This window comes from Pimephales promelas, chromosome 19 (assembly GCF_988280905.1).
Source record: "Pimephales promelas chromosome 19, fPimPro1.hap1.1, whole genome shotgun sequence".
NCBI classification, from domain to species: Eukaryota; Metazoa; Chordata; class Actinopteri; order Cypriniformes; family Leuciscidae; genus Pimephales; species Pimephales promelas.
In genome coordinates this window covers 22959155-22983872 of record NC_142787.1, presented here as the reverse complement: position 1 = coordinate 22983872, position 24718 = coordinate 22959155, and the positions used below count along the sequence as shown (strand labels likewise).

Below are 24718 nucleotides of genomic sequence, written 5' to 3'. Positions count from 1 at the left end.
AATTGAATTATTGAATCTTCAAAATGAGCTTCCTTGGACTCTGATGCTGTGTACACATTTATTATTAATGTAAATAGGATAAAATGTTTATTAGGAAATAAAAAGGCACTTAACAATGTGGGGGTACAGTGGGGCTCAAAAGTCTAGTAGTGAAATACTGCTGTTTAGATTTGTTTTTAATTGTATGTTATAAAAATGTGTTTATTTAGATACATGTGTTGAGTATGATGTGTATATGCTGGAAGCCGCGTACTGAATGTTAATCTTTTTTTCTTCATTTATTGTAGTGCACACAGCAGCATCATGTTGCCTGGAGCAAACAAGCACAGTGCTAACAACAGCCAACAGACCAGTTAACACAATCCCATCCTCTGTTCCATTCAGCTGCTGAAGAGCCCACACAGCTCTTTCCCTGCTTTCTGCGCTAGCTCAGTTGAATTGGAGCCGCCTGTACCATCATTTGTCCCTCCCAATCTATAAACACTTTTCAGATGACTTCAGGAAGGGTGTCTTAAATGAAAATTATTAAGTTTGGACATCATCTTGGCTGCTGCATATATCTTGGTTTCATTTATAAGGATATTGAGGAAAAACTTGGAATCCAGTAAGATGGCTGCATTGTTCGGGGATTTGGATTGCGCTACAACTCCTCCTCAGACACCACCTCTACACTTCAATTCTGAGTTCAGGCATACCAGCCTTGTGAGGTGAGATCTAGGCTAATCTTTTACCATATTTGATAATCATTACAATTTGACCTGGTGAAAATGACCTCATCTTTTTCAGTTCCTATGATCGTTCACCAATGCAAAACAGCTTAGATTGGCCTTCAAGTGGGCAAGTGGAGTTCACAAGATTAAACCGCTCCAGAACCAAAGACAATACAGGTCTGATAGCTGGTTCTGAGTGCTTTTATTAGTGATAAGATTCAGTCAGTATTTAATTTCACTTAGGGCAACTTGCCTCTGCAATTTCATATTTCAGAAGGAGAATGGCATATGGTAACAGCCACTCGCTCATTGCTTGGCAGGGAAAGAAGAGGCCAGAGGGATTGTCTGCAGGACCAGCAGAATGCGACTTACAACAGCTTGCCAAGAGTGAGTTTGAATTCTATTTTTTATGTGATGTGATGTTTTTTGTTATGTTATGTTATATTTTATTACAAAACAACAACATAACAAATAACATAACATATAACATGTTGTTTTTTGTAATTATTATGTTCGGTTTTGTTTTGTTATTACGGAGGCGTATTGCAATCACTTGAAGAAAAAAATCTACTCTGTTTTTCTTAATTAACGAGTTAATTTTTCATGTGAAAAAAAATTGCTCTGTTTTTCTGAATTAATGAGTTAATTTTTCATGGAAATTTTTTTTTTTGCTGTGTTTTTCTGAATTAATGAGTTAATTTTTCATGAGAAAAAAATATTTTTCTCTGTTTTTCTGAATGAATGAGTTAATTTTTCATGAGAAAAAAAATATTTGGCTCTGTTTTTCTAAATTAACTCATTCATTCAGAAAAACAGAGCAAAAAATTTTTTCCTCATGAAAAATTTACTCATTAATTCAGAAAACAGAGCAAAAACTTTTTTTCTCATGAAAAATTAACTCATTAATTCAGAAAAACAGAGTAGATTTTTTTTCTTCAAGTGAATGCAATACGCCTCCGTATGTTATAACTAGTTGTTATGTTTTTGTTATATGTTGTTATGTTTTTGTTGTGTATTTTTTTTTTGTTGTTGTTATGTTTTTTTTTTTTTTGTTATGTTTTGGAATGAAGTAAAAATTCCCATAAAAATAAAACGTTATAAAGTAAAGAGGGCTTACTTGAAAAATGTGTGAGTGAAATTACTTTACTTTATTACTGTTTACCATTACTTTTGAATCTTGACAAATCAAGGATACAGCACTTGAAAGATAACTAACAAATCGGTTCATTTGGGCCATTTTTTTAATGGTAATTTATCATTAACTAATTTTTTTGTTTTGTTTCGTAGGCTCATTTTCTCCAGCCAAATAGAGAATCAAGTGCTTTTTCACCCTATGCTAATGACGTCTGGTTGAATGGCAAAGATGCCAAGAACAATGCTGAGGCCCTCAGAAACGGTCGTAAGCAGCACCCGCTGACACAGCCGGGCTTCTATAGTCCAAAAATCCAACGATCGAAGCACTGGGAAGCTGCACAATCCACAGAAAAGTCTTTAAAAGGATCTGCTTCCACAAACAACTTGAAGGAGTTCTGTGCTCTCTCGTTGCCTCTTCCATGCTCCAAAACTTCTGTTCTCAAACCCAGGTGAGATGCGTAAATCTTGTCAAATTTAATAGTTGTATAATGTTTTATACAATTCCTGAGGAAAAGGCGAGATTAAACCAGTATGAATTCCTATGATGGCTCACAATGGGTTTTTAATCCAGGACACAACGATTGATTCAATAATGTAATATTCTTACGCCTCCGGACCCCTCCTTCCCAGCTTCCACCCATGAGATCCCACGGGGGAGGGGTGGGACAGTGAGTAAAAAGTGGGACATTCCCACCACATTGTATATAGTTGTTCCCTGACCCTAAATTCAGTCTATACCTTCCATTCACCGTCTTTCACTAAAGTTCTGAGTCAGATTTTCTGTATTGCTATAGAGTAAACGAACAATGTCACAGAGAAAAAAAAAGGACATTCGAAATAGAATGAAATGACTTTTACATTCTTAAAATGGCTCCGTCTTTAAGCTTGCTGTACTTTTGCAATGTATGCACCGTTTACCTCATTCTTTGTTTTTATGTTTCTACAATATGTGTGTGTCTGTGGACTTTTTGTTTTATTTTTGCCAGCCCTTTGTTTTCCAAACCGCAAGAGGTTAAAACTTCTGTGGTGAAAAAGCCTCCTTTGATGAGAGCTGTGGTTTCTCAATCTTCACCAACCTCGAACCAACCTGGCAAGGAGCATTTCAGCCAACTCCAGCTGAGAGAGGACCATCTCATCAAGACCCAGGACTGCATTTTGTTCAATCTGCAGAAACCCAATATAAAACCTCCCAGAAATGAGCAACTTGCGTGGAATTCATTCACTGAGGATTCTTCTACCAATGATTACACACTACATCTCTTCCCTGGACGACAGTCTAGAGCAGACCAGCCTGCAACTCTCTGTCCAAAACTGGAAAAGGCAAGTCATGAGGGTGTTGCCACTGGCATTAAACCATCTCAAGGTGACCCTGACTGGTCATGTCAAGTTCAAGCCAGCCAGACTCAACCTGCCTACAGCCCAAAACAAAAGAAGATGCAGTACGAGTACACACTACATAGAGAAAGCGGTGTTGTCAGAAACGGTAACCACAACCATATAAAAAGGTAAGCAGATATCTTTATGGGATATATAGATATACTTAATATAATTATTTAATGTACCATTATCATAACAATAGCTTATTGTATCGTATAGTAGTGTAGCAATTATTACACTTTACAATAAGGTTTATTTTGTCAGTATAGGGTATTACACAGCTCTCTGACATAAATATTTGATTTTAATTAGTCAGATATTTCCTAATATCCATGTTGTCTGTGACAACCAGAGGTGGACAGTAACGGATTACATTTACTTGATTTTTGAGGATCTGTACTTTACTTAGTTAGTATATATAATAAATAACTTGAGTTATTTTATCTGGAAACGTATGACATTAATTTCACTACATTTCAAAGACAAATATCATACTTTTTACTCCAATACATTTCTACCAAGGTCCTTCAAAGTCATTATACACTCACCTAAAGGATAATTAGGAACACCATTCTAATACTGTGTTTGACCCCCTTTCGCCTTCAGAACTGGCATTGATTCAACAAGGTGCTGAAAGCATTCTTTGGAAATGTTGGCCCATTTTGATAGGAGAGCATCTTACAGTTGATGGAGATTTTGGGGATGCACATTTAGGGCATGAAGCTCCCGTTCCACCACATCCTAAAGATGCTCTATTGGATTGAGATCTGGTGACTGTGGGGGCCATTTTTGTACAGTGAACTCATTGTCATGTTGAAGAAACCAATTTGAAATGATTCGAGCTTTGTGACATGGTTCATTATCCTGCTGGAAGTAGACATCAGAGAATGGGTACATGGTGGCCATAAAGGGATGGACATGGTCAGAAACAATGCTGAGGTAGGCTGTGGCATTTAAACGATGCCCAATTGGCACTAAGGGGCCTAAAGTGTGCCAAGAAAACATCCCCCACACCATTACACCACCACCACCAGCCTGCACAGTGGTAACAAGGCATGATGGATCCATGTTCTTATTCTGTTTATGCCAAATTCTGACTCTACCATCTGAATATCTCAACAGAAATCGAGACTCATCAGACCAGGCAACATTTTTCCAGTCTTCAACTGTCCAATTTTGCAAATTGTAGCCTCTTTTTCTTATTTGTAGTGGAGATGAGTGGTACCCGGTGGGTTCTTCTGCTGTTGTAGCCCATCCGCCTCAAGGTTGTGTGTTGTGGCTTCACAAATGATTTGCTGCATACCTCGGTTGTAACGAGTGTTTATTTCATTCAAAGTTGCACTTCAATCAGCTTGAATCAGTCGGCCCATTCTCCTCTGACCTCTAGCATCAACAAGGCATTTTCGCCCACTGGACTGCCGCATACTGGATGTTTTTCACTCCATTCTTTGTAAACCCTAGAAATGGTTGTGCGTGAAAATCCCAGTAACTGAGCAGATTGTGAAATACTCAGACCGGCCCGTCTGGCACCAACAACCATGCCACGCTCAAAATTGCTTAAATCACCTTTCTTTCCCATTCTGACATTCAGTTTGGAGTTCAGGAGATTGCCTTGACCAGGACCACACCCCTAAATGCATTGAAGCAACTGCCATGTGAATGGTTGATTAGATAACGGAATTAATGAGAAATTGAACGGGTGTTCCTAATAATCCTTTAGGTGAGTGTACTGTATGGAGCAGCTTTAAAAGTCAGTGGAGGATTTTGTGAACACTGATCAGTTGATTGCAAAAGGTAAGAAGACGGTTCCTGCGCAGTGCTATGCCATGGCCATACTTTAAGTATGTTTGAGTTTTTTTTTAAATATATTAAATATATATTGTTTTTTAGTCAAAAAGGTTGAGAAACACTGGTCTAGAGGCACATTTTGAGTGCTGCTTTATTAGAACAATGTATCATGAGTGAGACTGCAAAATATGCAAGCGCAATAGTCAAAGATGTCCACATAGCGAGTGTTTGCACACAAAAAAACAAAACAAAAAATGCTGTGTAGTGGAATGCAAACTGAATAGCCCCTTATTTGTCTTTGGAAGATATAAAATACACCGGTAAAATAATAAAATAATTTCAACTCAGATCAATGTTTAATGTCAAAGGTGTTTATTATCTCTTAATGAAGTAATGCTGTAAAAATACGTTATTGTACCTAACTCTTTGACTAATGATAAACCTTATTGTAAAGTGTTGCCCAAAAACCAAAAAGAATCAATAATATAGTAATTATCAGAATTGTATTAGTAGTTGGCTTAACATATATTTCTCAGTCAGGTGGATGTGAACTCAAAGAATGTGTTTGGTAAGCCTCGAGTGTTCGCATCACTGCGAGCAGCATGTTCCCCGCGACCCGTTCGCAAGAGCACAGTGGTGGAGGACTTGAAAAAACTCATTGTGATGGATGACACCGAGGACAGCGCTCAGGGCGATTCAGTACGTGATGTATTCGGTTTAGTATGACCTTAAACAGCCTAGGACAATAATGTGGAAAAAGTAGGTATTGTTCTGCTGTGCATTGGAATGTGAGCAGTGTTGTTATGTTGCAATGTGTTTACTGTCTCTTTCTAGTCACCACCTCAACAAAATGAGTCAGGGCTTTGCAGAAGTTTATGTGCCAGTCCGTCGCTATTCGGTCCTGCTCAGCGATCATATCCAGAGACTCCCATGCACACACCTGTCCATTTTCACCTGCAAACACGTCGAACAGGCAAGATTAAAATAATATTTATCATACTGTTGCGGTTTGCATATATTCTAATGCTTCAACTAATATTATCTTGTCTTAAAGAGTTTTTTTGGAGGATCTTTATTGTATACAAAAGCACTCATTGGTCGTCTTGTCTTAGAATGTGTGGAATTGCCTGAGCAGACTGAATCTAACCTTTGGGACAGAGGCCAACATCCTAATCCTCAACTCATGCCCCTTCCAAGCACAGCCTATGATCTTGACTGGAATAGTTTAGTTCAAGCAGCCCAAGAGTATGAGAGTAAGTAAAAATTAATATCTTGAGTTAAAATTGTTCATCATACAGTGGTACCAAACGTTTCTGACACTTATACATTTATTAATCCCATTGCATTAGATATAAAATATCAAATTATGAGTCATGTGCAAACAAATAATGCTAAACCTTTTCTCAAAATTAACTTGACTTTTTTTGACTAATATATAAACCCAGTGCCATTAGTGGATGTGTGAAGCAAGTTTCCTTCAAGTTTTCGAAGTTTAAAGGGTTAGTTCACCCAAAAATGAGAATTCTGTCAGTATTTACTCACCCTCATGTTGTTCCAAACCTCTATGTGTTTATTTGTTCTGCTGAACACAAAGGAAGATATTTGGAAGAATGTTTTAATCAAACAGATCTCATTCCCCATTGACTACCAGACTACAAGTTTATTGCAATTCGCAGTGCTTCATAGGAGTGGGTGGAAGAGATATTTTGGGTTGTGTTGCTTTTTTTTTTTTTCCCCACTCTTCGGTTGGCCATTTTCTGCACAGTGTCATGGGTAAAGTCGTTTTTCACTAGGAATTTTGATAATATAAGCTAATGCGGGCTGACAGCTTCAGCAGAAGCATATACAATGGATTAACAACCTCTTAGCTCACAGTAGGTCTGTCTTTTATTTTGATTAAAGGTTACGAAGCCACATGAATTAAAAAAACTAAATTATCATGTGAACAGATAAATCATTAATAAATACTGGTGGTGGTTATGGCGCAGTGGATAAGACGCATACCTTTGGTGTAAGAGACCCGGGTTCGAATCCACTGTGATACACCAATGTCTGTAAATGTGAATACTGCACTATTCCTGCACAAAAAAATAACAATTGTTTTAATTTCATGGTGATTCATAATTTGTTTAATCTAATGACTTGCTATTATTAGTGGTAATATTAGCATTAAAATGAATGACTCCATGGTTATATATTTACAGCACAAAGGATGGCAAGCCTTTTGTCAGAAATGAGTCCTGTATCAAGCAGGCCAGATACACCATCCAGTGAAACCTACAAGATCCACCATTCCAGTGCTTATTGCAGTGGAGAAGATATGGAGTGAGTGGAGCATCTTTTCTAATCTCCATTTTAAGTTATTGACATGTAAGTTCTTTCTTTATATATATTACACTGTATGAATATTAATAGACTTGCATGGTTATTTTTAGCAGTGACGTATTCATTGAATTCCCCGACCAACTCTCTCACCTGGAAGGGATGCTTAGGCGACTGAGTTGTGACTTGCTGAAGGTGAGGCTTATTTAGCGGTGTGAAATATGTGCTCTCATAGAGGACAAACTGGCTCCAATGTGTTCCTCTGTCCTCCGATTCAGGAGAAGAGAGACAAGGTGGGACTACTGGCAGAAGTGTTGAAGCTTCGTATTAGCAACCAGCATCTGAGAGAAGAGTCCTTCAGTGCAGTTGCACAATTACACAAAATCAGCAACATTTTAAACACAACACCTGAAGGGGTGGAGTAATTCAGGGTTGGAAGCAAAGACTACAAATTACTACTACACAGAAAAGCCAAACAAACTGAACTCAGTCCAGGTTTAATAACAGCACAGTATGTACAAACCAGAACAACTTACATAAGGTTGATAACTCTCTTGGGAAACATTACAGCTCCCCTAAGGCTTCTTAAGAGAATAATTAGGTTAAGACTGTAAAAAAAGCTATAAAACATTATAATAAATATATAAATATATATACAAAGATAGATACTTAACAATTGTCATTTATTATAAATAAGTAATAAAAGTCAGAATATGCTTTATCAAACAATGTATAGTCACAATGAAAAATGCTGAAAACAGCATATAAAAACACTAAAAATTTAAATATGCTCTGTGATGGTTAAAGACATTAGAACAATAAAAAATATACTTAACACAATAAATAAGTTATTCTAAAATGCCTGAGATGTAATTCTGTTTAAGCACAAAAGTCATTAACCTTTAAAAAACGGTATCGAACTATAAAACGCAGTTGTTTAAAGATCGGCTTGGCTTGCCTTTCTTAGACCGCTCGAGCATATTCTCAGTGCCGTGGGCAACTGAGGTGTGAAGACCTTCATTTGACAGCTTTATGCACTTCTCTGTAGGCCAGTAACATGTGCAGTGGACTGGGCACAGAGCGTTCTGCCTTCATTTCGGTCTCGTGTTCTTGATCGCGCACATTGCGGTTCTCCTGCCGACTGAAGCTCCAGGCTTTCAGGCTGAAATGGATAGAGGTTTATATGAAATTGCAATGCAACAGATAAACCTGTATGAAGTTTGGAGAATTCAGAGAGCCTACCAGTACAAACGTCTCTCCTTCTTGGGCAAGATGTGCCAGAGATTGGCTAACTCTTTGGTGACTGTCGTGGATGGGATGCCAGGATAGGATCTGTTCCCCAATAATATCAACACTGTGTGTCATTTAAAGGGTTATATATTCAAATATATTTCGATTTGGTCTAATGGTAGTATGGTATACACACCTGATATATAATTTTCTGTTCATTCGGCAGAACATAATGAAGCCATTTACACATTTCTTCTTGGGGATTGTCTGAGTTGTAACGCGTCCTGCTCTTGAAGTGCGCCTGCGTGAACATTGTTTTCTCGCTCTTTTCAGAGGAATGAGTTGTTCTGGGGTCTCGTCTTCTGAACTTTTGTTCTTTTCCTCGCTTTTCAAGGACAGATAGTTGCTGTTTCCAGCACTCGTGAAAGTCTGCCAATTTGAAATGCAGAGAAGATACCATGAATGGAAAGCTCACTGTAAAACAATATCTCATTAAACTAACATACAACAGGGTCCAAAATTCCACTTGTAAAAATGCTTCTATTTTGCATTTTTCTAATTACAATTTTGTCCAATTTTGTCCAATTTTCAGGAGCACCCTCTAAAATGACAAATTATCAATGTCACAAAGTAGCTTATTTGTAGTGCAGAATGTTTTATTAATCTATAATTATTTTCATTTTATCATGTGTAAAGTTTCTAGATTTTACACTTTTGAAAACCCTGTTTTATGCGTGAAACAGTTTAACCCCCAGAGACCCAAGCTTATTCACAATGTATTTATTTATTTATTTGTGTCCACATTAATGTCTTTAGGATACCAATGGTTAACCCTCTGATGGTCCTCGGTCACTTCTGACCCAATAATTTTCTGTTTTTGAATTATTAAAAATCACAGCTTCATCGGAATGTTACGAAACTTGGTGACATTTCTGGCATTAGGTATGTGAACACAAAAAAATTGAGTTCATGATCCGAGCATGCTAAGTGGTCGTAAAATAATTAGTCACGATTTTGGTCTTTGGTCAAAAATGACCCCCATAGGAAATGAATGGGAAACTGTCAAAAACAGTTTTTTTTTTTTTTTTTTTACAATTTTTTTAATAAGAAATAGTTTATGAGATTGTTTCAATTATATATTAAAATCCACAAAAAAAAAATGTGTTTACAAACAGCTGGGGAATTCACATGCCTCTCCATAGAGAGCTGTACATGCCATCTAGTGGTTACACCATGATTCTACGCTTTTTCTCTATACTGTAACTAGATGGTGGTAATTTTCTTCAAAAAATCTTTTTTCTGAAGGCCTAGACTCAAACAAAAATACTGCATTAATAATTAAAAAATAATAATTTTTTAATTGCATGTGTTTTCTTCAGTTGCAGTGTGTTGAGCTCCCTCGGCCACCGTATCTAATAATAATAATAATTGAAAAAATAGACCATAAATATTGCATAAATATTAATAAATTCAATCAAATTGTCTCAAAATACTAAATTAAAAAGAATAAATATTATAGAATAAAAATAAATTGTATTGGTTTTACTGGGATGGAAGAAGTTTCATTTTTAGGCCTCCGGTCACTTTTGACAGGGAAGGCCCAGGACGTGACTCATAAAGGAAGACCATCAGAGGGTTAACATACCATTGGAAAAATATTGCAGAATTGCATTTTTTGCAGTTTTTTGATACAGTAAGTGAAAGTAAATTCACTATTTAAAAACAACTATATCCAACTTGTAACAATCTCCAAAAACACTAGAATGTTTGAATAGGCTCCATTATATGAGAACAATATTAAAAAGTGATTCACTTAGAATTGTCTCATACTTTTCACACCACTACACACCGTTATGTGTAGATTTTACCCATATAAAGTTATGGATTATTTCATTGCATTACATAAATATTGCAAATCTGCTTTGCTGGGTCTCTGACCCCAGATTTTCATTGTGGTCTCAGACTTTTAGACCCCACTGTATATACACAGGCAAAAAAAAGGATCACAAAGGTTGGCCTTACTGAGTCATTTGCAAAACTGCCATGCAAACTCGGACTATTTAAGACGGTAGATTCTGGGGTGACCCACACGTCCTCGAATAATGCTGTTATGGTAAAAAATATTGGTCAGTCAGCATTCCAGCAACACTGTCTTGTTTGTAATTTCACACTGTCAGTAATATGCACATTTGGCTCTATGTACAGTACGGTGGCCGAGAGAGTTCAACACACAGCAACTGAAGAGCATTACACATGCTGCAAATACTCACAATGCAACCATATACAGAAACATGCTGCAAATAGCACAGACCACAATGGAAATATTTCAAGGAGACCCCAACAAGCGAGGAACCTGGCTGGGACATGATTACTGCTCAAACTGGTCTGAAAGGAGAGTTTGTTTATTTTAACATTGTGGTCATATCTGCATTGTATTTGCTGCACGTTTCTGTATCTGGTTACGTTGTGAGTATTTGCAGCACATGTGTTGTCAAACTGAAAAGATGTTTTCTTAATTTGGTGGTGTGTTTTCTAGTTGCATGTGTTTTCTTCAGTTGCAGTGTGTTGAGCTCCCTCGGCCACCGTATCTAAGTCTATTTAACTGTTTTTGTTCCATTTATATTGTACATAGTATATTATTCATAAAACAACTAATGCATCGATTTCATAGTATACATGCTAGTCTATAGTAGTACATATAATACACATCTATTATGTGTGAAGGCATGTATGGCTCATACTTTGTAGCACTTCTCGCCCTTCGGGATGGAGAGAACGGCTGAGACCTTGAGAAGGAGACGTGAGCAGAGAGGGGTTGAGGATCAGGCTGTCTGCTTCCCCCAGGGGTGGCCGCAGAGGCAGTACTGGTGTTTTTGGCAGCGGGGGGCTGAAAGGAAAATGCATTTTCCAAGCAGCTGGAAAAGCTCCAAGCATGGGGTCTTTAAGAAGAATTCCTGATCTGAAGATTTAGTAAAACATAAAAATGAGTTACAAGCTTGCACTCAGGTACATCTTAAATGGATAGTTCGCCCAAAAATGTAATTTATTTGCCCTCAAGTTGTTCCAAACCTGTATGAATTTCTTTCTTAGCTGAACACAAAAGAAGATATTTTGAAGAATGTCAGTTACAGTTACTGACATTCTTCAAAATATCTTCTTTTGTGTTCATCAGAACAAAGAAATACATATTGGCTTGGAACAACTTGAGGGTAAGGAAATAATTTTCTAAATTGTGACTAAATTATTTGGTGATCTATCAATTTTAGATGTATTTTTTCTGCTATTCACAAATATAAATTAAATATCCAATATACAAACCCTGATGGAGGTGTATCCAACAACTCTCTCCCTGGGCTTCCATCCTCACTTCCTGTTTGGTCTCCACAGATACTACAGGTACATTCAGTCTCGGTGCTCCCTGATAACAAAAAATATCCCCAGGGATCATTTATGTTTAAGTATGTGGATTTAATTGATGTCTAACACCAAATATATATATATATATATATATATATATTTTTCACCTGTATTGTAAGAGGAACTTGTGGAGTTGGAGTCTATTGAGCTTTGTGATGGCTGGCTATCATCAACAGACCACGACTCATCTGTAGTTGGGACTTCTGATGAATCGCTTTGTCCGTCACACACCAGCTGGACTTCTTGTTCCTCAACAGCATTTATGATAAATCTCTCAGAGTCTTTACTCTGAAGGCCCCACTTTTTGCCACTATATTGTACTGTTTATAAATGTAAACGTATAGTGTAAATTAAAGGAGTAGTTCACTTTTGAAAAAACTTTTGCTGATAATTTACTCACCCCCATGTCATCCAAGATGTCCATGCCTTTCTTTCTTCAGTCGAAAAGAAATTAAGGTTTTTCATGAAAACATTCCAGCATTTTTCTCCATATAATGCACTTCAATGGGAACCATACGGTTCAAGGTCCAAAAGACACTTTCAGTACAAACTGCAAACTGTTTAAAGGGCTTTAAACGATTCCAGACGATGAATCGAAACGATCGCTCATTTAATAAATAAATAACAAAGTTAAAGTTTAAAAGTCACTAAAAGTGTCTTTTGGACCTTGAACCATTTGGTTCCCAATAAAGTGTATTATATGGAGAAAGTCCTACAATGTTTTCATTAAAAACCTTGATTTCTTTTCGACTGAAGAAAGAATAACATGGACATCTTGGATGACATGGGGGTGAGTAAATTATCAGCAAAAGTTTTTTCAAAAGTGAAATATTCCTTAAATACCATTAATACAAGAAAGTGAAAATAAATACCATTTTGTATAATAAAATACACGTTTTTTTTCTTTCTTTAATATCTTATTCTTTAAAAACATATACTTTACCTGTATACTTGTTTATGCCACTGTAGGTGTACATTTTCTTGGTTTTTAGGAATTGTGGTGGTGGGCTTGATGATGGAGTGTCCTCATTCTCTGACTCTGCAGACACACACAGGTCATAGACTTTAGTCAATATCACAAGCCCCCTTCCATATTTCAAAACAAATGCATAAAAATACTTGAATTGAGCATAAACAATAAAGAAACGTACTTTTCTCATTGTTTTTGGGGAGACCGTGTGGGGGAACATGACTCTTCAGACTATGAATGTGGCTGTGTTGGATGTCAATGGACTGCAGCATGTTTATCAGGGTCTCCTGTCGACACAAAACAGAGTCAATAACATTGTTTTATCATTATTTTTAGTTGTGTATTAAAGTCATTCGGGCCATGAAACAAATTGAAAAGTATTTTTATTATGTTTGATTGACTGGTTTTAACGCCTAGAAAAAGTATGCTCCAGATATAGCAGATATAGTGCCTTAAAATCAGTGTTGGGTGAAAGGCATTACTATGTAATTAATACATTTCCCCTTAAAAAAGTAAGGAATTACTCTTAATTTAATTTAGTTACTTCTGATGTAATTGCATTAAATTATGTATAGTATAGACTATAGAACAATTCTATATTAGGGCTGTGCAAAGATTAATTGTGATTAATCGCACCCAAAATAAAAGTTTGTGTTTACATTGTGTGTGCTGTGTATAGTTATATTGTATATATAAATACACACACATGCATGTATATATTTAAGAAAATTTGTTATTCATATATAAAATATTCATATTTATATATAATAAAGATTATGTATATATATATATACAGATAGATAGATAGATAGATAGATAGATAGATAGATAGATAGATAGATAGATAGATAGATAGATAGATAGATAGATAGATAGATAGATAGATAAATATATATAGATAGTATGTACATGCAAATAATTCTTAAATATATACATGCATACATATGTATTTATATATACAGAATAACTATACACAGCACACACATTTATTATGTAACCATAAACTTTTATTTTGGATGTGATTAATCGCAATAAATCTTTGTACAGCCCGATTCTATATAAAAAGAATAGTGGATTTAACATTAACTTTAAATGTTAAAGTATATGTTTTAATGTAACCACCTCCATTTAAATACTTTTTGTCAGTTCAAGAATAATTTATTCAATTTTATATTATTTATTTGGAAGAAATAAAAGAGCAGTTTGATGTCTATCCTTGTATTGTTCAACTGATCGAGGTTGATATGGGATATAGAAAGTAATCAGCAATAATAAGTAATGAAATATTTTTTAGAGAGAGTAATAAGTTGCAGTAATCTAGTTACAATGTTGAAGATGTAATTAGTAACAACTAATTACTTTTTAGATTAATTTACCATAAACTGCTTACACTGAGCACCATATCTTATTCTTAATTCTACATAATAATATTCTAATAATATGGTTTTGAGAAATATAGTTTAAGAATAATCGTAGTCATTTTTTCACAGCTGACTGAGTATCAATGTGTTTCGCGCTTTATTCAAACTATATTATTTTAAAATACTTTAGAATAGACCCTAGATTCTGCTGTCTTGTAAATAGTTTTGCATAATTCTTTCATCACTAATACGTCTCTTTTATTTTCATGTTTTTATTGTTTTTAATGATTCCTATTTTCTTGTGTAGATGTAGTTGCCTTACCTGAATTACACTCTTCGGGGTCTAACATGCAACAGTATATTGCGTATACTCAGTAAATTAAATCTCGACCAACATAGAGCTTCTTAAAATGACATTGGAAAAGAAAAGAGCCAATCAGCTTCAGCCCTCACGAGGATTGGCTAACAAGAAGCATCAGGCTTTCTCCAATAGGCCCTTTACACAGACCTCGTGACAATTGGTTACTGGGCGTGTATCTTTTTAAATGTCAAAATACCATTAAATAAGTCATGCTGATTTCCTTACAAAAACGTGAAAACCCCGACACTGTCATCAGTTGTTTGAGCTTGAAGAAGCGTGGGCCTACGTGAGCGAACTTTTAGTGTAAATTGTGTGCAATTCCTTTGGGTGACACCAGGTGTGCGAGTTGGACCACGGTATTTTTTTTTATATTCAAAAATAAAAATTCAAGCTAGCTTTCTGAATAATTAATTAGCCGTTTACCACCTCGTATGTTTGCAATTCGTGTCACTGCCAGAAGATGGCCTGAGCTGTAGTTGGCGTGTTGTGAGGCGATTACGTTTACGAGTTGATTAAATAATAGAGTGCCGAAGTGATGACGTCACTTTGTAGGACAACTCGGAAGCATAGCTCGGAAGCTAGCGGCGCATGGGTTCCCTCGGTCGACTTTTGGAAAATCGCAAAAAAAAAAAAAAAAAAAAAAAAAGATCTGTGTTTAACAAAGGGTTGTGACCCTTAAACGTTTTGTCTAGCAAGATAATCTTTACAAGTTAATCCAAAATGTATACATTTTGAAGCCTATATAAAGATTTTAAAAAACACAATCAGACACAATAAAGTTTAAAAAACCACAAGCAGGTTATAACTGTGTGTTCTATGTCATAGATCAAAACGTGAAAATATCTAGAGGCTTTGTTCACCAAAGACCTTATTTCAGGCGATTTAGCAAAAATCTAATGCTAAAATTCTAACTCACTTCCGCGTTTTGGCTACAGTGACGTCGTCGACAGACAGTAGACACTCTTTCAATACAAAAAAGGGCTTTAAAAGATTGTGAGCTTTGCAAAGTATTTATTTGTTATTTTTATACTATACCTGATTTATTCATAGGCTACATATTATTTTATATTCAATATACTAGCACTTTATATATATATATATATATATATATATATATATATATATATATATATATATATATATATATATATATAGGCCTATTTGTTTTAGTAGTTGTTTGTCTGTTGTTGTTTTTTAAATTATTATATGCAAAATTGTATAATGTTTAGGCTAATATTATGTTTAGCAATTAAATGGTGATGTTTACTCAGAAACATGTGAGTAGCTACTGCAGTATTTTGTGAAATAAAATAATAATAAAAAGTTGTTTATCTATACAGTTTTTAATTTGTTTGTCCAGTGAGCATTGGTCACAAAATGGCATTTTATCAGACTTTCTTTCTTTCTTTGTTTAGTGCTGAACGAGTGTTGACCAAGTTATGAAGGCTAGATTGAGAAGTTTAAATCTCATCTGTCAAATACTACATGGTTATAATTCTAATCACAATGCTTGTAATTTGTGTTTAAATGTGTAATGTCCAAAAACAAACTGCAAGTATACGATGAAATTAAGCACAGCCATCATGTGTAATAGTACCTCATCCCCAGTAGGTGTCGGTGTTTTCTCGTGTTTATCTGACTGACTGCAACAACGCGAGAAGAAGAAGAAGAAGTGTCACGTTGCGTCGAAATTTCGAAAACATCGCTCATTCCGCTGTGATCCTATGTAGGTACATTTAATGGAATTACAGTTTATTACACTTTCATGAAATTTCGTTGATGGGCATTATGGTTTTGCGTATAACCGTTAGTTAGCATTAATATTCGTTACTAACTATAAAGATGCTGTTGACGAACAGAATGAGTTAAATCATCTGTTCTACTGTGAGATAGCCAGTACATATTTTTATAGACAGATATTCATTATTAAACTTGACTGGTTTAGTAAAATTGTATCATTATTTGTCTACAGATTAAGTGAGTGAAGGTAAAATGGGGCGTTCTTCTAAAGACAAGCGAGATATATACTACAGGCTGGCGAAGGAAGAGGGCTGGAGAGCGAGAAGTGCCTTCAAACTCCTGCAACTGGATGAGGAGTTCAACCTTTTTAAAGGCAAGATCTTCGTTTTGCTTCAGTCTGCACTGGATAGTGAATGATGAGTCATGAGCTATGTCTCAAAAGCTCGTAAACTGCCCACACAGACAACATCAACACAGACTTTTATATATACACTAATGTCTGTGTATGTTCTGCCTGCAGGTGTGAGTCGTGCTGTGGACCTGTGTGCAGCACCTGGGAGCTGGAGTCAAGTCCTGAGCCGCAAACTACGGTCAGTTCAATGCAAAAACACTTGATCTATTGTTTGTGATAGTGTACACAACACATAGATATACTATTCAATTAAATTTTCAACTCTTTTCTGTCCTGTTGTAGAGGAAAAGACAAGAGTGAAGATGTCAAAATTGTGGCAGTTGATCTGCAAGCCATGGCTCCTTTGCCAGGTGTCACACAAATTCAAGGAGATATCACCAAGGTAGTAGCAGGACATTTAAACTTAATTTCAATAATAACAGCATTCTGGTCTTGACAATGGACTCTTTTCACATTTCTGGGGTTCTCAGAATTGGATTTTTTCATAGAATGGAAGATGGATGCTACAACAAATATAATTTGTGTTCCTATTTGCACAAATAGCTAAAGAGAAAATAAATCCACAACAGTTGTTCCTATGACTTTCCAAAAGAGTAAGAAACAATATTTTCTTTTCGGAAACTCACAGGTCCCAATATTTCTCATTTATTTGCATTAGTAGTGTGTTAAAGCTTGTGGTTATGGCTAGGCTAGGGTGTGCCATTGTCAAAACACAATAAAATGGTTGACCAATCACAACACACTGATCCAGCTGACCAATCAGAGCTCATTGCGCTTTTTGGAAGTAGGGGTTTCGTAGTGACAGGAGGAACTAAACTGAGCTTTTCTGACAGACGGGGAAGAGAGGTGCTGCAACAATGTCAAATATGTGAAAACAAAATGTTTTTGAAAATTCAAGCATCAAGACTTTTTAATAGGGCATAATAGGTCCAAGCAGTTTTCTGTAAATCAATGGCAAGTTAAGAAAGCGCGTATTAAAAATTTAGGAAGATTTCAAATAATAAAAACCTCACAGTCTGTGAAAAGAGTCCATTTTATTTTTACCATTACATTATCTTTTTTTTAAAGCAAGTAAGTATAGCATTTTATTCTATAATGTGTAATTAAAGCTTTAATCTCTAAATTTTTTGAATCTGTTAATATTTGTATTGCTTTTAGTATTTTTTATTTATTTATTTTTGAGTCAAATAAAGTAGATATTCCACTATACCAATTATATGATTGTGCCATAGATTTCTACAGCTCAGGAGATTATTCGACATTTTGAAGGACAGTCTGCAGACTTGGTTGTGTGTGATGGTGCCCCTGATGGTGAGAAATACACTTTTATTGTATTGAACATATAGGCCTGATTTCACAAACAGGGCTTAGATCAAGTCTGGTTTAGGCCTGGCTTAGCCATCCGTTCAATTAGGATATTTAAGTGTCTTTTATAAATGTGCCTTAGAAAAAACATTAATGGTGTGCATCTGCCAATTGTGCCAAATCAATGGCAGATGCCAATGCAAGCTGATTTAATTTAAAACGGCTCAAACATGCATTTTAGTCTGTTACTAGCTTAAGCCTTGTCTGTGAACCCGGGGGATGATGTCCCTCTCTAGCTGTTCTAGACTATTTTCGCTTTACCCAAGTATTAAAGGTTTTTCATCTGTTTCTCTTTATAGTTACAGGACTTCATGATGTAGATGAGTACATTCAGGCACAGCTCTTGTTGGCGGTATGTATTGCTATACTTTGCCTTTAATTGTCCTTATAGAAACGTGTTATCAAAATAATAACAATAGTTAACATTTAATTAATTAATTAACTCACAATAAGCAATACAAATTGTTACAGTAATTATTCATCTTTTTTAATATTGGTTAATACAACTTCATTGTCCATGTTAGTTCAGGTCCATTAAATAATATTTAACTTTATATATATATAATTTATTAATAAATGTTGAAATTAACATTTTAACTAAGATTAATTAATGCTTTACAAGTATTTTTTATTGTTCATGTTAACTAATGATAGCAAATGATCCTTACTTTAAAGTGTTACCATTATTTTATTATTACTTTTTACATAGTAAATTGTGTTTATATAGTAAAGTCAGTACTTTGCTCTGTTAAGACCATCAAAAGTTTCTTTTTTCAATATGTGTTTTTAAGTAACGTATAGTAAATATAATTTTATGTTTGATTTTTTTATTTATTTATTTTTATTGTGACTCCTAGACTGATCTTGCTTGATCCTCATCTAAGGTTTTCTGTTTTCACAGGCTCTCAATATCACCACACATGTTCTCAAACCAGGTGGCAACTTTGTTGCAAAAGTAAGCTGTCTCATTGTCATGTATTTATGTATATTTATGTTGTCAGTTCAAGATTATGATATCCATGAAATGTTTTATTTCAGTATCGCATTTCAATGTCTCATTTCTACATAGATCTTCAGGGGAAAAGATGTGACCCTTCTGTACTCCCAGCTCAAGATCTTCTTCAGCTCTGTAACCTGTGCCAAACCACGCAGCAGCCGCAACTCTAGCATAGGTGAGAGTACAATATCATGACCTGTTTTGGCAATATTATGCCTTTTCAGAAATGAAACCAGTGTGGTTTTGTGTTTTCACCTTCAGAGGCATTTGTGGTATGTCAGAATTACTCTCCACCTGAGGGTTATGTGCCCAACATGTCCAACCCTTTACTGGATCACTCTTATGGTAACTTGCTCCTCTATCTTGTGTTCACCTATACATGAAAATTGTGCTCATTTCATCTTGTAAATATCTGTTTTTTCCCACGTCTTCCTCCTCACAATTGAAATGCAATTTTTTTCCATCCAGATGTCGACTTTAACCAGTTAGAGGGACCAAACCGAATAATAGTTCCTTTCCTTGCTTGTGGAGATCTCAGTGCCTTTGATTCAGACAGAACTTATCCACTTCAGGTGCTGATCAGCTTCTTTCAAATCACAAATGTATGACCATGAATTCTATTACTTTGGGAGTAGTCTGCTGATATGCATGTTTTGCTTTATTCTCAAACAGCTTGATTCTAGTAAAGAGTATCAGTATTTACCACCTACCCAGCCTCCGATTCGGCCTCCCTACCAGCAAGCCTGTCAGCTCCGCAAGAATAACCTGTTAGCCAAAGAGGACTCGCCCTCTGGCCCGCTTGATGATGCCCTGTCTGCTTTACATCTCAGCACAAGTCCGGACACGACCTCGGCCACATCAGGAACCTCAGACTAATGCACGTTATTGATTTGTACAGCTTCTGTTTAAATCTTTTTATTGTTTTATCATGATTGACCAACATTTATTTTTTCAGTTTTAACAAAAAAAAAAAAAAAGCTTGTCACTGGGACATCTTTACAGAGCCCAGCATATGACATACGAAAAAAATACATTGTGGCTGTGAGTTAAGAATTTCTTGTTTTAGTAAATCGTGGCCACGCTGTACATATTTCTTTCCTCGTTTTAGTTAAATTATGGCCATGAATTAAGAATTTATTCTCATGACTTAATTCGTTCCCTTCATTTAGTAAATTGTGGGCGCTTTGTACTAATTGGTTCTCTTGCTTTGATTGAACTAAAACAAGAGAACAAATTATTACAAAGTGGCTACGATTACTGTTTATGATTAGTAAAACGAGGGAAAGAAGTATTATGCTCATGATTTAGTAAAACGAGAAAACGCATTAGTAAAATGTGCTGACGTACAGTATTGGTAAGTTGTGGACACGATTTATATATTTTTCCCCCCGCATGTCATTTACACACACAAAAAAAAGGCCCATAGTTGTACCTTAAGCTTATTACTACTTTTTTACAATTACTACTAATTATTACTACCGATATGTACCTTTTTAGGGGTAGATGGGTACAGCGTTGTCCCTATTAAGGGTACTGTCCCAGGGTTGTACCCCTAAAAGCTCTTTTTTTAATTATCATGTAAATGATCTTTTATGTATTTAATTGTTTCTGTGACTTATTACTCTCAAAATCCAAAAAGATTCTCCCTTGTGAATGTTTCTACGTACAAGTCGTAGAAACTACCTGATTGAATTTGAACTTTTAATTGCAGTTCTACACTTTAATAAAACATAATTATATCTACCTTAATGCAGAGTTTGTTGTTTTTATTTGTAGATACACTGTTTCAAATTAATTTTAAATTAATTCATTCTATTTTTAATTTGGCTCTGAAAGCAATTTAAGATTATTTAAAATAGCCTTTTTTTTAAATCTCAGATTTAAACTAAGCAGATTTGACTAATGCAGATTTTTCTGTTTTTGTAAAAGTTTTTGAAAAGTTAAAAAAAGCCATCTCAAGCGTGCAAGTTAAAAGATCTACCATCTGTTTCCTTTTTATTCACTTGCTCAATGGTCCATGGCGTAATACGTAATTCTTATCTGTAGTATTTGTCACAGTCTGCGTATAGCATAACCTTTTTTATTTACCTGCATTCTGCTTGAGCCTGATGAGGTCTGTTCTAAATTATGCTTTAATATTGTCATATTTAGTTGTAAGTAATTTAAATACAAGTGGAGTTGTTAGATGGTCATAGATGATAGGCCACAAGAAATCAGTCATGCAGAGAACCTTTACAGTGTTGGAGTGGGGGCGAAGCTGTACGCAAAATGATCAATCATGCATCCTGTTCGTCAGCATTGACATGCTAGATATTATATGAAGACCTGATAGTCTTAACAGGTGGAGCTGTATCCGCTTGAACACATGAAATTATGATCCAGCTGTTAATATTCTGTAAGTACATTTTAATTGTACATGTATTGAGTATTAGTCTGATTGACATCTGTGTTGCCTCGCACTGACTAACAGCTGCTTATTTTTCAGTGAGTCTTACTGCCAAATCATCAAATGCAGGTATGTGGCAAATCTTGTGTTCATTTATATTCAATTAAAATGATGGTTTAATTATGCAAGGATGATTCAAATGGCATCAACTTTTACAGAAACAGTATGTATGTTTTTCATATTTGTAATATGTATCATTCAACCCCCATTTACAGATCTCTCTGTTAGTCTTGGAGAGATAACTCTCAGTGGCTGGACTGATCTGACATGCTGTGACTTCGAACAGGCTATACCACAGTGCTTTTTCTACGCTGGATCAAGAATCATTGGCCATCGAAATTCCTCTGAGCATTGCTGTAAGCTCACTGTCAGTGGAGAAGAACTGTTACTGGGAAAAGCTGGCGAAGAGCTCCAAACGACAATTATCATCCACTGTAAAAGCAAACCTGAAGACAAAATGAGCCAAAATGTCACCATTACAGTGTGGAGCCTATGTAAATTGCATTTAAACCATTTTATGCTGCACATAAAATGACTTTGTGGACTCAGGGAACATTTTTATCAATTTAAACTGCTTTTCTTTTTGTTTCCATCTTTAGCTTTTTTTCGCTTTGTTTTTCTGGTTCTGGGGACACTGATTGTGCTCTCTTTGCTCATCATCTTCATCATCATATTCATATGTATTCTCTACATGACCAAAAAACAAGGTAAGTCATGTTCTACTGTATGTTTACTTCTGGTTATGATTTTACACCAAATATTTTAGATGCATAGGTTTTTATATAGACAATGGGCCAATCTAAATACCATTTTATTACTGCTCGATGTCTTCAGTAAAGTTGTTCTTTCTTTAGGGTATGGACAAAACCAAATTGCAAATTCTGGTGCTGTTGAAGTGCAGGCAGAGAAAACAGAGGTATGTAATTAATGTCATTATTATTTTTTAAAGAATCATTAAAACCCTGTAGGAAGTCATAAAAATATACATTTACTTTGAATGATTTCATGTAACAATATCTGTAAAAAAAAATATATATATTTAAATGAAAAATTTGGGATGATGCATTTTAACAGAAACTTTTAACTTTTTTTCCCCACAGATAGTAGAGGATGAGCTATTGTACGCCACAGTGAATCATTCAGGTGCTAGTGAAAAGTTTGCTGCAGTGAAGTATGAATCAGGAACTGACTACGCCACAGTGGTCATACACTGAATTACCTGCAACACAGGATGAAAAAAGTATTTTTGAGGATTTAAATCACCATTAAAAACAGCATGCCGTGAACAAATTTGCCACAACACAATTTTAGATGTAACTTGCGTATAAGATGTTAAATAAACTTGCATGAAAGAAAATGTTCATTCCGAATGTTTAATACAAATCAAGAGAATGAATTAGCAGTGGACTTGACATGTTTGCTACAACTCCACTCTTTCCAGCAGGGAAGTGTATTTTACTTGAAACTCTTCTACCATTTTGTAGATTGAATCCCCACAAAAATCATACTGTAGGTAATAGGATAGGTTAGGATACAAAACAAAAAATACTTATACCCCCGGTTTCACAGACAAGGCTTATTCCCAGACTAAAATGCTTATTTGAGCTGTTTAAACTGAAAGAAATTTGCACTAACACGTCAGTGCTATTGTTTTGTCTCAAGATGCACCAGTCCAGTAATGTTTTTATATGAGGCTATATAAGGCACGTTTATAAAAGCTATAAACTAACCCTAATCCTGGTTTAATCTAAGCCCTGTCTGTGAAACCGGGCAATATTATGAAGCTGCAGACTCGGAGCCTGCATCTACAGTCCCCCACCGAGAGTCCCGCATTCTCAGACCCCTCGTTTTTCGAACACAGCGCCTCCTGCTGTTCAAAAGGTCGAATAATACCCACACACAGAGTACAGCGTACGATTATCCAAATGCAATTAAAAACAATAGGATGCAATATTACGGTCTCCAAATAAATTATCCAATAAATATTTGCGTTCCCTATGTGCAGAAAAAAACTAATTGTTACTGATGGAAGGGATACAATTACAGATTGAACTATCTTCAGAAAAATAGTATGTGATATTATATTGTTTTTTTAAATATTTTTTTATTCAAATTCCAATTTTTCTTTCAGTTCAACCTATAATGGTCTAATTAACATTACGATGCTGAGATTACAAAATCTGTTTTTTGATATTTTGAATGCGAAGCAAAACAAATCAGAATAGACAAAACACCAATAAAATAAACAACTACTTTATTTAAGATAATGATCACCTAAACATCATCTTGCTGTAAAGAAAAAAGGAAGAACAAACTGTGTTCGTGACTTTACTTTTCGTCTTCAATTGCATTAAAAAACTCATTTATAAGTCGCTTTGCATAATCCTAAAATGATGTTGCTGGGTTAGGCAGGGCCAACTCCATCGATGCATGGTGTACCCTGCCTACAACATAGGACGATAGCACATGTCTTATGATGTTTCAAAGCTAAATTATAAACGTTAGCTATCTAAATATTTTCGGGGGGAAAGGGCGAAAAAACATAGCCTACATTAACGGCTCAAATCTTGTTACAAACTAACTTTACAAATATTCAATGGACTATTCATATGTTGTATCGATGAGCTAAATTAGTTTTATTAAAAAAATGAATCAAACGAGTAGGCTACTACGATTCGCTAAATAAAATTGAAGATAGCCTACTCACGTTTATAATCCGATACAATTTGATAGGAGGCGCTGTCTCGAAAAACGAGGGGTCTGAGAATGCGGGACTCTGGGTGCAGGGGGACTGTAGATGCAGGTCTCCGAGTCTGCAGCTTCATACTACTCAAACCGGGCCATATCATTTCAGGAAACCAGACATATTCATTTCACATGTGTCAATAGACACGCATGCACATACACACATATAATGTTGATGTTCTATCAGTTAATTTAAGCCTAAACAATTAAAATGTGTTACAAGAGTGTAGGGAAATGTTCTCATTATGTCCTCGTCGATCAATTGTCTGACTGTGGTAATTGAAAACGTGCAGTGTTGCCGAGAGTCCACTAGATGGCGAAATCTGCTGTTAGCAAACCAAGA

The 24718-nt window shown here is 35.5% G+C and overlaps 4 protein-coding genes across 8 annotated transcripts; 3 read left to right on the top strand and 1 right to left on the bottom strand.

Moving 5' to 3' along the window:
• Window positions 1–211: 211 nt before the first annotated feature.
• On the top strand, window positions 212–12051 carry LOC120490664 (uncharacterized). Of its 2 annotated transcripts, none has more exons than XM_039687990.2 (11): window positions 212–707; window positions 787–887; window positions 985–1097; window positions 1998–2293; window positions 2831–3349; window positions 5546–5708; window positions 5844–5982; window positions 6122–6262; window positions 7214–7334; window positions 7448–7526; window positions 7610–12051. In XM_039687990.2, exons 1-11 carry the CDS (start codon window positions 610–612, stop codon window positions 7754–7756), a joined length of 1917 nt encoding a protein of 638 aa, XP_039543924.2. In that variant the 5' UTR covers window positions 212–609; the 3' UTR covers window positions 7757–12051. The 2 variants fall into 2 exon arrangements, with proteins under 2 accessions (XP_039543924.2, XP_039543923.2); XM_039687989.2 differs by having other exon boundaries at window positions 214–707; window positions 7445–7526.
• meiosin (meiosis initiator) lies at window positions 8349–13275 on the bottom strand. The gene is given in 10 exon segments (XM_089123448.1): window positions 8349–8493; window positions 8574–8663; window positions 8758–8990; window positions 10584–10666; window positions 11303–11520; window positions 11880–11979; window positions 12086–12298; window positions 12922–13111; window positions 13113–13260; window positions 13262–13275. Coding segments are annotated over 10 exon segments (1434 nt in total).
• A 3003-nt stretch (window positions 13276–16278) lies between these two features.
• ftsj1 (FtsJ RNA 2'-O-methyltransferase 1) lies at window positions 16279–20195 on the top strand. Of its 3 annotated transcripts, none has more exons than XM_039688406.2 (11): window positions 16279–16396; window positions 16643–16783; window positions 16931–17000; window positions 17105–17204; window positions 18055–18133; window positions 18487–18539; window positions 19089–19142; window positions 19257–19359; window positions 19446–19529; window positions 19653–19756; window positions 19857–20195. In XM_039688406.2, the coding sequence occupies exons 2-11, from the start codon at window positions 16663–16665 to the stop codon at window positions 20058–20060; spliced, it is 972 nt and encodes a 323-aa protein (XP_039544340.2). In that variant the 5' UTR covers window positions 16279–16396; window positions 16643–16662; the 3' UTR covers window positions 20061–20195. The 3 variants fall into 3 exon arrangements, with proteins under 3 accessions (XP_039544340.2, XP_039544341.2, XP_088979876.1); XM_039688407.2 differs by having other exon boundaries at window positions 16327–16400; XM_089123750.1 differs by lacking the exon at window positions 16279–16396 and adding an exon at window positions 16536–16554.
• Window positions 20196–21225: 1030 nt separating this feature from the next.
• LOC120490635 (uncharacterized) lies at window positions 21226–22987 on the top strand. Of its 2 annotated transcripts, none has more exons than XM_039687941.2 (6): window positions 21226–21579; window positions 21670–21699; window positions 21917–22124; window positions 22230–22337; window positions 22485–22546; window positions 22731–22987. In XM_039687941.2, exons 2-6 carry the CDS (start codon window positions 21694–21696, stop codon window positions 22842–22844), a joined length of 498 nt encoding a protein of 165 aa, XP_039543875.2. In that variant the 5' UTR covers window positions 21226–21579; window positions 21670–21693; the 3' UTR covers window positions 22845–22987. The 2 variants fall into 2 exon arrangements, with proteins under 2 accessions (XP_039543875.2, XP_039543874.2); XM_039687940.2 differs by having other exon boundaries at window positions 21231–21579; window positions 21846–22124.
• Window positions 22988–24718: the final 1731 nt, after the last annotated feature.

Coding starts and splice junctions, on each gene's coding strand:
- LOC120490664 (XM_039687989.2), top strand. CDS start 610: ATGGCTGCATTGTTCGGGGATTTGGATTGCGCTACAACTCCTCCTCAG. Junction 888..984: donor CAGAACCAAAGACAATACAG/GTCTGATAGCTG, acceptor TTCATATTTCAG/AAGGAGAATGGCATATGGTA. Junction 3,350..5,545: donor AACCACAACCATATAAAAAG/GTAAGCAGATAT, acceptor TATATTTCTCAG/TCAGGTGGATGTGAACTCAA.
- LOC120490635 (XM_039687940.2), top strand. CDS start 21,558: ATGATCCAGCTGTTAATATTCT. Junction 21,580..21,669: donor GATCCAGCTGTTAATATTCT/GTAAGTACATTT, acceptor CTTATTTTTCAG/TGAGTCTTACTGCCAAATCA. Junction 22,338..22,484: donor CTACATGACCAAAAAACAAG/GTAAGTCATGTT, acceptor TTCTTTCTTTAG/GGTATGGACAAAACCAAATT.
- ftsj1 (XM_039688406.2), top strand. CDS start 16,663: ATGGGGCGTTCTTCTAAAGACAAGCGAGATATATACTACAGGCTGGCG. Junction 19,530..19,652: donor TTTACTGGATCACTCTTATG/GTAACTTGCTCC, acceptor TTTTCCATCCAG/ATGTCGACTTTAACCAGTTA. Junction 19,757..19,856: donor ACAGAACTTATCCACTTCAG/GTGCTGATCAGC, acceptor ATTCTCAAACAG/CTTGATTCTAGTAAAGAGTA.